This window comes from Euwallacea fornicatus, unplaced genomic scaffold (genome assembly GCF_040115645.1).
Source record: "Euwallacea fornicatus isolate EFF26 unplaced genomic scaffold, ASM4011564v1 scaffold_152, whole genome shotgun sequence".
Lineage (NCBI taxonomy): Eukaryota > Metazoa > Arthropoda > Insecta > Coleoptera > Curculionidae > Euwallacea > Euwallacea fornicatus.
The window spans coordinates 31,397-44,686 of NW_027096120.1; the positions used below are offsets into that span (position 1 = coordinate 31,397).

General features: G+C 32.1%; 1 protein-coding gene across 1 annotated transcript; it reads left to right on the forward strand.

The window, feature by feature from the left end:
- The first annotated feature begins 11,523 nt into the window (after positions 1-11,523).
- Positions 11,524-13,089, forward strand: LOC136350187 (homeobox protein Hox-A3-like). Its single transcript, XM_066301698.1, has 2 exons — positions 11,524-11,556; positions 12,056-13,089. The coding sequence occupies exons 1-2, from the start codon at positions 11,551-11,553 to the stop codon at positions 12,953-12,955; spliced, it is 906 nt and encodes a 301-aa protein (XP_066157795.1). The 5' UTR covers positions 11,524-11,550; the 3' UTR covers positions 12,956-13,089.
- The last annotated feature ends 201 nt before the right edge of the window (positions 13,090-13,290 follow it).

A 13,290-nucleotide genomic window follows, 5' to 3' on the forward strand; every position in this document is an offset into this window, starting at 1 on the left:
AGGCGGTATGTGAATATTTAAAACTGTGGGTGGGCCGGATATAAAATTTTATACGAAAATTATATTAATACACGGTATTTTGAACGTTTTATTATTTATGACGATATATAAAATTATGATGCAAAAAATACAAATGAATATTAATATTGATGCGGTTGATGTGCTGGTTTTGTAAATCTTTCATTTTTTTTCTTTATATGTGTTGACGATTTAAAAGTATCAATAATCAAACAAATTCTTCAAATGATTATTATCAGTCAGTTTTAAACGGTTTTCTGATTTTATATATTTAATTCTAAAAAAAATTTACCCACAGATGTAAATTATTTTAAAACTAGAAATGATTTTTTTAGCATCTTTTCAGATATTGTTATAACTGTTTTGGTAACAAAGAATAAAGCTGATAAAATTTTCATTCGTAAACGAGGAATTCATAGAGCCGTTAAATTGAAAATCTATTAAATTTAATCGTATATTCACATCAACCTCATTAAGATGTGCGTCAAGTGAATTTTGGAACAAAATCAACAAATTGTAATTTTTTTTAGCATAATTTTCTGCAGATTTTCCAAAAATCCTGCAAGATTGAAAATAAGAAAAATTATTTTGTTACAACTGTTTCTTGAAAAAAGGTGATTTTGTTTAAAGTAATTTAATGTGGAAAAAAGTTTATGTACAAGTTTTTTTTTTTTAGTAAGTTTACATTAAGAGAGTTAAAATGGTCAATGATGTCAATAAAAAATTTTAGATGTCACCTCCATATGGAATCTAAAAGTTTTCGAAGAGGTCTTAATTTTTCTTAATAAAAAATACATCAGTTTCGTTTCATGACTCAAAGAGGTGGTTTAGCACATTTCCGCAGTTCAACCATAGCATGGTACAATTACTCGTCATACTCAGATTCACTAAATTCAATAAAACTTTTAAACTGTCTATGATTAAGTACATCTGTTCTAATAAAATTTTCTACAAAAACAAAGATAGACATCACGTGGATTAAATTAAACGTATTTCGACATAAACCCTTCTTTAGCATGATTATTGCGATACAGTATCTGACTTTATCCATCGTTTCATCTTGTTTAGTAATTTTTTTAGAAAACCATTTTGACTTTATAAAATATTTATAAGGTTTTTCACAGTTTTTTCACGTTATTCTCTTCGAAACTTCACATATTTTCACCGTGTTAACTATTGTAACGTCTTTTCAAATTATATTAGAATATTGCCACATTCTCTCGTTGCAAATTAGATATAACTTTTGTCGTTACACTGAATCAATTTTGAATTGTACATTGTTCCAATTTTGTAATTTCTGCAAAACCTCCATTAATAGCACATTTTAAAATTTTATAAAATATTAATACATTATGTTAAAATTTTCTATACGTTTTTACATGGCTACAATATATAATATAATTAATTATTATTCACAAATCATTCAGCATGCTGTTCGTTGAGATCCTGGTTCTAATCAAACCTCTTTGATCTTTTGCAAGTTTCCATATATAAATCTAGCAGGAAATCGCAACATTACCTTAGAATAATTTCTATAAAAAAGACAAAGTAGAGGCAGGGGCCATAAAAACATAGGTTTCATGGTTAATAATAATATCATGCTAAATCTTCGTCATTCAGACCAACATAAAACTATTATTACCCACATGGCTTTGAAACTTCATAAAAATAAAAGGTTCAGCACTATTCCCGGTACGGTCATACAACCTCGAAAGGGTCTTCGTTTAAACTTAAAAAGGAGCTGCCATTGAGAATGCCAAGCCAATTCGTGAACAATGGGGTGAAGAACTTTAATTTGCATAGTGGCGACAAAGAAGTTCCTTTTCTTGTGATAATATTTGGAAATTATCTTTTAATCTTCAGATAACATGGTCAGTTCGTTGATGAGGCTCTGCAGTCTGCTGTGCTAATTTTTTTCGTATCCACATACGTATATTTTCACACGTACGTATATACAGTAGTAGCCAAAAGTAGATAGATAAAAAGAATTTTCCAATGAAATCGTGCATATGTTAATTGACCTGTTTCCTATACTTCAATGTTATTTGTCGTAAAACACGTTATAATAAATAATAGACAGGAGTGCCGACGACCGAAGTGTAAACATCTATCCGATAGTGCTAACCGGCGTGTGTACCGTGTGTTTTTTTTCTTTTTCTTTTTTTTTTACTTGTGGGTTTGATAGATAAGAACGAGTTCAACCTGAGGCTAACATACATATAGCCTATCATGGTAAATAATGCTCGCTGAATTGTCGATTTATCAACATCTCTAGCGATGCAAAACCCAAACAGGGATGGTTTTGACTACAAGACAACCCAAAATAAAGAAGTAACCCCAACAGCTGAACCATCTAGTACTGTAAGACAAACTAATATGTCGGACGGTAAAAATATGTCCTACTCGTCAATAACAAAAACAGTTCCAAAGCCTGTATTACCAAAAAAAGACCAAGCCATCGTATTAAATGCAGATCCTACTCTCAAACTGTCCGTCTATGTAAAAGCAATAGGTGCCTTGATCAGTCCCAAAAATATAACATTTGCCTCGAGGATATCAAACAATAGAATCTGTATCTACCTGCTAACTAGCTCCATAGTGGACTTGCTCTTGAATACCCATCAAACAGTTACCATTGAAGGAATCCAGTTAAATATTCACTGGCGACTTTTGCAATCTATCAAAGACCCGTATACAACTAACCCCCTGGCACAGGAGATACAAGATACCTGTCATTTACTGGCTACAAATAATAGTACTACACATTTAATTTGGATTCCATCTCACATTGGCATATTAGGAAACGAGATCTCAAATCTAAAAGCAAAAGAAGCTAGCAACTCGGACCTACCCAATGAAGAAATTAAACTTACTAAAGATGTTAAATGTTACTTCAAACAGAAAATTAAAAACAAATGGCAAATCCACTGGAGTCAATCAAACAATAAATTGTCACAAATCGAACCAACAATTACAATACAAAATAGATTAACATTGCCAAGGAATGATTCCATAAAAATTAGAAGACTGAGAATTGGACACACCAAATTGACTCACGGTTACTTGATGGAAAACGGAGCACCCCCCCCCCCCCCAATGCACAACATGCGACTGTGTCCAAACCGTTGAGCACATCCTGATAGATTGTCCTCTACACATCATCAACAGGGTCAAGTAACAGATCACACCTGATTTACGAGAGCTGCTTACTACAGAGAACGGACAGAAAAATGTGATTAACTTTCTGAAATCTCTAAACATATATAATACCATATGATGTACATGACTTGTAGTTTGTTCTTCCTTAAGTTTGTGTATAGAGTATTGATGTAGGTGCCAATGGTCATAGTAGTCGAGGCACTTTAATTAAATAAAAAAAATTAATAAAAAAGATAATAATAATAGACAAATGCTGATAGTTATTGTATTGTCAATAAATAAATAAATGACTGTTAAAAAAGCTACTATTTGGGCTCTAATAAAAAGATACTAAAGAACTGGATCAATTAACCCTAAACTAAAAAGTGAACAACCAAGAAAGCTAAAGAAAATTCATGTTTGGAAGATAGAAACTATTAGTTCGAAAAATGCATTCATACTTTCTGAGAAAATTCGAATTGCTTTTTCCTGCGCGCTTATCGAGAATTATCCCATTACCGAGAAAAATGTCCGATGCCCTTAATAGAAAAGTGTATTTTCACCAATTAACAAACTGAAAATACTGATTAGTTTTATTGAATTTAGTGAATCTGAGTATGACGAGTAATTGTACCATGCTATGGTTGAACTGCGGAAATGTGCTAAACCACCTCTTTGAGTCATGAAACGAAACTGATGTATTTTTTATTAAGAAAAATTAAGACCTCTTCGAAAACTTTTAGATTCCATATGGAGGTGACATCTAAAATTTTTTATTGACATCATTGACCATTTTAACTCTCTTAATGTAAACTTACTAAAAAAAAAAAACTTGTACATAAACTTTTTTCCACATTAAATTACTTTAAACAAAATCACCTTTTTTCAAGAAACAGTTGTAACAAAATAATTTTTCTTATTTTCAATCTTGCAGGATTTTTGGAAAATCTGCAGAAAATTATGCTAAAAAAAATTACAATTTGTTGATTTTGTTCCAAAATTCACTTGACGCACATCTTAATGAGGTTGATGTGAATATACGATTAAATTTAATAGATTTTCAATTTAACGGCTCTATGAATTCCTCGTTTACGAATGAAAATTTTATCAGCTTTATTCTTTGTTACCAAAACAGTTATAACAATATCTGAAAAGATGCTAAAAAAATCATTTCTAGTTTTAAAATAATTTACATCTGTGGGTAAATTTTTTTTAGAATTAAATATATAAAATCAGAAAACCGTTTAAAACTGACTGATAATAATCATTTGAAGAATTTGTTTGATTATTGATACTTTTAAATCGTCAACACATATAAAGAAAAAAAATGAAAGATTTACAAAACCAGCACATCAACCGCATCAATATTAATATTCATTTGTATTTTTTGCATCATAATTTTATATATCGTCATAAATAATAAAACGTTCAAAATACCGTGTATTAATATAATTTTCGTATAAAATTTTATATCCGGCCCACCCACAGTTTTAAATATTCACATACCGCCTTATTTCTAAAAAGTTAGGAGGCCCCTAGATTAGAACAATTCCCTTGTTTTTACCCCCCTTTTCGTCCACTACTTGCTAGAACAAATTTCGTTATTGGATATCTCGAACGACTGTAAAGCGAGTTTTCTCACCTGTTCTAATTCAGTTAAATGACCTCAATGACCGATTAATATCAGTTTCATAATATAGAGGGTTAGCGGGCTAATCGACTACAATGTCACAAAAATATATTATAATTTCATAAGATTATAGATTCAAATTTAACATTGAGGTTATAATAATAAATGCACTTCAGAACTTTAATGTATAATGAATTATTATATTATCTTAAGATCAATTCTTCTCTTTCCAAACTTCGTTGCGACGTTGACTCGAAATCCAACTTGAATTTCGTTTGGAGGCTGAAAAATAACTTTTTCCCGCGCGCTTATCGAGAATTATCCCATTACCGAGAAACAATGTCCGATGCCCTTAATAGAAAAGTGTATTTTCACCAATTAACAAACTGAAAATACTGATTTTCATTGTGGTATAATGAATATTATCTTTTCGGTAAAGTTGACATAGCATTGATATATTGGGCCCAGGATAATATAGACAGACAGTACCAGTAAGCGGCTTGACTAATCCGGCGGCAGCCGTATTATTGCTACTGTCATTAGTAACTTTGTTTGCATTATGCGTATTTAACTATTTGCATAGGTTCGCCCTAATGGGAAAATTAATTATTGTGAAAGTTTTTGCAAATACTTTCTGACGTTACAGTGGTTCAAATCAAACATTTTTACTGAGAAAGTAGTAACCTTAGTCGGAATAAAAAAAGTTAATTTTGATACCTGAGAATGTTTGGTATTTTTCACCGTTTCAGAGATACGGGGTGTTTTTCGAAAGCTTTTAACATGTTCAAGGATAGTATCGAAACCAAGTTTGTGCTAAAAACGACACTTACATTTTTCCCTGTGAATGAATGAAAAATATGTCTCATTTGAAAAAGTATAATTTTTTTGCATAAAATTAATGAAAAAAATTATGAATGGGAAATAATTTCCAGACATTTGAAAAAAATACATTTGTGGAAAATTGCCTTTCACGTGGCTCTGAAATTGCGATAGATGCCAAAATGAGGTTTTCACAATAAGTTTATCATGATAATATCAGGTTTCCATCTTCCTTTAAAAGTTCGAGTGATTTAATTCCCCCGGGCTTAATTCAAACTAAAGTAGCTATTACATAGAATTACCTACCTGTAAATTTTTGTGAGACCTTACCAAAGAATGGATACAGATCACACAGGTCCCTAAGGGTAGTTCCCTGCCGTGTGACTTACAATCATGTATAAATAACATTAATAAAGAAAGCCTTCAAAACAGACGTTACGAGTCCCACAAAACCCACTATACAATAATGTGTATAATTGGTCGGTAGATAACACAACTTTAAATAACTTCATGTTTTTCTGTTGTCTGCCTATTAACATCGTCTTTTATGATGAACGAAAGTAAATGGCAGGTGCCTAATGATCCGAAATCACTCTTAATCCGTTATTTCGAAGACACCAGTTATTATGGCTTTATAAATGGCAAAATTAGTAAAACAAAATAATTTCCTAATGAGTTTCGCACATGATCTTTCCTAATATCCCTGTGTGATGAAGAATGCAGAAAAATAGAGAATAGCAGAATTAAAAAGAAAGATTGAAAAAGTAAAAATCATATTAGAAAGAAAAAATAAAATTAGAGAACATTTTCTTAAAAAACTCAATTCAACGCATATTGAAATATAAAAAAATCTTAAATATCTCAGTATCTATACTTAACGAATTTTTATTATATATAACTCGGACGTAATTAAAATGTATCAATTATTCAGTTAAAACGTGACTGCGTGTGAACTATCAGGTTGCGGCATCTAATAGTGCGACTGTTTTTATGAGTAATTTGATAAATTTAATGAGTTGCCAGTAACGTGTTAATGAGTTAATATCGAGTAAAATAGCAAATTTGTAGGATTTTTTGAGCTCATTAAAATGATGCAAACAAATATAGTTCTTAACGTCAGAACACCGATAATTTAAACCACCACTACCGTTTGAAAAAAGTTCAATTAGATCGCCCAAACACATCTTCCACTTAACTACGACGTTAGGTGCGTTTATCCAGAATTATCGTGATATTCATCAAGAATTTGGAAATTTCAAATAAAGTACTAGAAGTACACTTAATTCACTTAAATTAACTTGATAAATTTGGTATCATTTAAGATTTAAAAAACCACACACTTCTGAACGAAAAAAGTACTTATAATCACATCATATTATCGTCAAACTAATTCATTTCGCTCTTTTTTTCTTAATGAACCAAGTCCAAAATCAGTTAACAGTTCATTATTGAGATGGTTCAAGCGTTGTACAGGGTCAGATCAGAAACTTGATTGTATCAATGAACATCCCGTATAAGTCCAAATTTGAAATAACAGCCTGATGAGCACGTTTCGCTTTCTGGTCTGTCATATTTCGGCGAATAATAATGACTATCGAAGTTTCAAAAAGTCAAACAACTTCAAACGCAGGATTTGATATTATTTCTTGCATTTAAACAAACAGGAGGGTTTCAAAAAAGGTCGTTTTTACATACAGTGGCACAAAAAAGTCTCCGTACGGTTAGTTATCACACAAACTTATGGAGTTTTAGAGGCAACACAAATAGTTTATCAACAAAATATATAACAATCTACAACAAGGAACATTCCTTAGTCCATTAACAATGATAATCAAGAAGTTAGTCAAAGAAATTCCAATTTTAGACGAACTTTTCTTAATATTGGACATATTCTTGCACAAAAAAGTCTCCGTACGATTCAAAGATGTACGCAATAAACTTTTTTGTTGCTAAGGAACGCCGATAAATAAAAATTCCTATGTGGTTAGCTTCGCAATAATATGTATCAGTTACTAAAAACATCTCAAAGAGTACATCATGAATTCAAAAAATCGTGAAATTGATGCCGATTTGAGGCAGTTAATCATTAAATTGTATTGTGAGGGCCATTCAATGGCTAAAGTAGCAAACATGGTAAAGAGATCTAAGTCAACGGTACAATATACAATTGAGCGCTATGGAAAACATGGTATGGTAAAAACAAGACCAAGAACTGGACGCCCAAAGACTCTGAAAGCGCAAGAGGAACGATATATTGTGCGTCACATTAAGAAAAATCCAAAAGTAACCGCCACGCAAATCAATAAAAATTTAAAAAAAGACTTAAACCTAAATTGTAGTGACGAAACGGTTCGAAATGTTCTAAGATGCAACGGTTATAAAGCCAGATCCATCCGCAAAAAGCCCTTTATTTCGAAAGCGAACAGGCTAAAACGGTTGAAATATACTAAAGAGCATTTAAATAAGGACCAGGACTTCTGGAACAACATAATTTTTAGCGACGAGAGCAAATTTAACATTCATGGATTGAATAGCAAAGGAAAAGTGTGGAGAAAACCGAATACTGAGTTTGAAATTAAAAATTTATCTGCAACGGTCAAACATGGAGGCGGAAGCGTTATGGTTTGGGGTTGCATGGCGGCAGCAGGAATAGGCAATCTGTGTTTTGTTGACGAAATAATGGACAGTAAAGCGTATGTGAACATTTTAAAAACAAATCTTAAAGCTAGTGCGGAAAAGTTGGGCCTTAGTAGATCTTTTATTTTTATGCAAGACAATGATCCAAAACATACCTCGCGTCTAGCAAAAGAATGGCTGTTATATAACGTTAAGAGTATTCTAAATCACCCACCCCAATCGCCTGATCTAAATCCGATTGAGCATCTGTGGGAACACTTGGAGCAAAAAATAAGATCATATACAATTACTAATAAAAATGAGTTAAAAGAAGCATTATTAAAAGAATGGTCCAAAATACCGCCTAATGTAACATCAAATTTAGTTAATTCTATGAATCGACGATTACATGCAGTGTTAAAGTCTAAAGGAAACCCCACAAAATATTAAACATTTATTGTTCCAATAATTCAATTAAATTTAGTTAATATTAGTTTAGTCATATGAAATCGTACGGAGACTTTTTTGTGCAAGAATATGTCCAATATTAAGAAAAGTTCGTCTAAAATTGGAATTTCTTTGACTAACTTCTTGATTATCATTGTTAATGGACTAAGGAATGTTCCTTGTTGTAGATTGTTATATATTTTGTTGATAAACTATTTGTGTTGCCTCTAAAACTCCATAAGTTTGTGTGATAACTAACCGTACGGAGACTTTTTTGTGCCACTGTATAAAGAAATTTGATACTGTGGGAAAATTCATGTGTAATTCCAACTGTGTGTTATATAGGAGTGAATTTCAGAAGAACTAGTGAAAACGGAAGAAAAATGCAGAAATGTGTTCTCGTTCCACATGCAATTCTAGTTGTAGTCACCGAAATATCCCTTGAACACGACGTGTAAAACCCATAAATCACCTTAACTTCAGTAAGTTTGACCATAAAAAGTTTGTCGTAATATGTATGAACGAGATGATCTTTTATACTGAAAGATGTTGAAGATGAGAGAATTTATTGATAACTTTTATTTGTTTTTTACAAGACTTAATATATCTAAATTATTGACAGTCACTGACCATTCTAAAAGTATAAAAAATACAATAATAAATGGTGGTTTACTAAGCTTAAGATAAAACCACCTTAGCAACAAAATACCTATAAACAAACTACCTGTCGACATTATTATAGGAGAACCATTTACTAGTACGGAAGTATTAGGTAAAAGAATTCAATCATTGATCTAAACAAGGTATGTCACAGGTTCAAATTGCGATGTTTTATTGGTCGTTGCGTGTAAGCCAGCTGCCTTGAATTTTATGTGCGTCACAGTTATTTTATTTTACATCGTACCATCTTTCATTCAACAATATTTTTTTATTTTTCAAAATTAATTTTATATTTAAAAATATAAAGAGACAAGCGAAACAAAAATTATATAAAAAAGAGATCGAAATTATAATAATACGAAAAAATACAAATCTAAAAAATATGTGGATTGTCATTTAAAGAACCAAAACTTGAGAATTTAGATTTAAAAAAACCTTATACCTACACTTGACTAAATATACCTCGGACTAACATCATAGTCCGATCACCCATAATTAAGTACCCTCCGAAAAACAATTAACTGGTCATTAATGACTCATGAGGTAATATGACGTTGTGTTATGTTTAAACAACCCATGCCATCCTTAACCAAACAATGTGTGTACTCGGAATTATTGAGAGCTCTATCCAGAGCGGATTAGAGACATATCAATTGATTTGAGAAATATCGAAAAAAGCCGAAATTATTATTTGGAAAAGGGTTTCGATCAGCAAACGAAGCTTGTCAGCTAATAATATTAATTAAACACAATAAATTATGTGGTTTGATTTTCTCAAATTCGGACTTCTATATCTAAGGTATTATCTGCATAACATGTCCAGTTAGTTAGCTGTCAGTTAACAATTAATTGGCAAATGAAATATTTTCAAACTGAACTTGCAACTCATTTTATTTTAAAATATTTTCTATATAATAAACTAAAATTAAAAAGAAATCAAAATTAATATGTTCAAATAATTTTTTCACGTAACACTTTTTAAACTAAACTTTTTTAGATTTTAGAACATTTTGTTTTTAAATTTCTAATCTTTATAACTTTTCGATTCTACAATTTTAATTCTTATTCGGTATGCTCTATGCCTATTAGCCAATAGAAAACTAATGAGCCATAGAGGAAAAAAATAGCCAAACGAGACTACATTCTTAACTTATCTTACACCACATTTTTCTCATAAATAAATCTTCATTTTATTCACAATTTTCTAGAAGCAATTACTTCTTTTTTTTTAAATTAATATGTTTGTAATTTTAATTTTAGCAGCGCCACAAGCCCACCAGAAGGGCAATTTTATGTAGAAAATTGATAGATTGTGTGGTGTAAGTTCAACAGTTTGATAATTTCAATATGTTTATGGCGATTCTGATAGATCAATAGTTTCAAGGTAACCTTTAATTCGAATTAATCCCGTCAGTATTCGAAAAGAGAACAAAACGTGTGCGCCCATATTCGAGAAACTCAAGTTGATGATCGCGCACAAAGACGAAACGTCGAGTGACAATTTGTATTATTGAAATTTTAAATAAAAAAAGCATTAATTTATAATTACGTAATTGATAGAATCAAACATCATCCCCCTCTACATCTCTTAAATTTTGAGATAACGAGCACCTTCTCAAAAGTGTGATATTATTTACAAAACTGTTATTTACAATCCAGATAAGTGCTATCCACTGTACAATTAATTAATTTCTTATTCTTATCGTATTTTCTACTTCCGTAACTGGTCCCAGAGACATTTCGTATACAATGGAACACAATTCCTTTACCTAATACCAGTTGCCGATTGTGAAGATAAATTTTGAGAATATTTTCAAACCTGATTGGTCACCCACAAATTGCTTGTGATAAAACCCATTAAAATAAATACCTTGGACAAACCCAAAATCGCCATTAGAACATTAGTCGTAGGGCTTACCTCAGTGGTGAGTCGTCCTTTGGTGCGTGCATATTTCTGTTGGAAGTCTTTGTGGAAGTCCAAATAATTTTCCTTCGTGAGCAAAGGTGATCGAAGCATGAATCGAGAGTACGATAGAATCGAAGAGCCAATCGTGATCCCAGAGACACTCGCTGATACCATGAGCTCAAATGAGTCTTTTTCGTCATTTGAATCTTACGGCAATTGTATGGGTTACAATGTCTCGGATGTAAGCATATACAAAGAAGACGTGTTTCCAGTTCAAATGCATCAAGATTCTTATGTATCGCACGATAATCAGAGTATGATGGTAAGCATGATGTTTAATTAGCATATATGAGCATGCGCTCAGCAGACGCTCTATGTTATTACTCTCGTCTGTGAGATCACGGATTTGAAATTTACTTCACTTAAATTGTTAATAAATTGATATATTAATTTAAAAAAATTGCAATAAGTTTTAAATAAATGTTAACGTAGATTAGATAGAATTATCTTCTCATGAACTATTTTCAAAACTATGAGTAATCACCTTCTGATAGATTTACCCTGCAAATAGCCGACCCATAACTGCCGGTAAGCCTTTATTCCTTAAAAATTGCGTCTTGGAAAAGTTGTATAAACTAGTTATTACAATGATTCAAAACGAAACAATCTCATTAAGCCCGGAACTTTGACACGTGCAGGTTGTTGAGTTTTGCGAAAAGCTACGTCTCACTTACTTATCATTACGCATGCTCATAAAAATTGTTTACGTTTTTATTATTTATTCGTAAATGTTTATTTTAAAATTCAGGTTCTTCTTTCAGAACAACAATGACCTCAATCCGAATCCGTCGCTTTCTTCTTACTCATTCGAAGAAAACTGGTACCAAGTCGCTCCAAATCAGATCGTAGATGTAACCCCAATGAACGTTTGCCCGAAGGAAGCAGCGCAGAAAAACAAAATTAACACCACAATAGCGAAACGATCAAGAACGCAGTACACGTCTTTTCAATTAATGGCCCTGGAAAAAGAGTTTCAGAAGGGAAAGTACCTTTGCAGAGCCAAAAGGATCCAGTTATCTCAAGAATTAAACTTAACAGAGAAACAAATCAAAGTCTGGTTTCAAAACCGTAGAATGAAGTATAAGAAAGATAGCAAGATCAGAACGCATCAAGGATCGAATTCCTTTCAGTTAACTTCCTCGCCAGAAGTAGTCCAGAACCGGAGTTTAGAGGTCGCCGTCGGGTCCTCTGATGTTCCTCTGATTAAGGAAGATCTTCCGATTCTGTCCCAAAAGTTGCCAAACAGCTCCATAGTCGTTCAAACCTCCCATTCACTTAAATTTCCAACAACCTCAGGATCCGCATTTCATACCCCCCACGGACAATGGGACGTTCCATCGGTCGCTATCACACACCAAAACTATCATCACCAGTTTAACATGTACGGTAACAATTATGACCAGGTGTGTCTCCCGATTTCTTACTCTCTTCCTGTGGAATCTAACTTCGTACCACCGTATCAAAACTATGGCGGAATTCAGGACAACTTCCATCACAACAGACTGAATGACTACAACGTTGATGGAAGAGGTAATAACGTCAATCATCAGCCCCCAACATACGGGATGTTATCGCAGAACTTACAATGCGTTACTTGGAGTTCGAACGAATACGGATCTGATTATCCAGCAAAGCAGGGCACTGGATTGACAGAGCTGTAGATAAAGTAATTGACACTGCACGTACATACAGTTACAGTCGGGATATAAATTATTCGTCCACCTAGAAATAATGTAAAATAATGGAATAAAATTCAAACCACTTAAATTTATTTGACTTTCATTACAAAAAAATATATCATTTGTATGCCAAATATAGTAATAAAATATTCAACATTAACAATAACTGTCAAAAATAAATGGGAAATTCTTCAAAACTGATGGGAGAAGAATTATTTGTCCACCAAACTATTTTTTAAAATATGTCAAAGTAGTATGAAACTAATAACGTGTGAGACATCCTTTCGATCTTATATTTTCTTTTAACATGTTAGGCT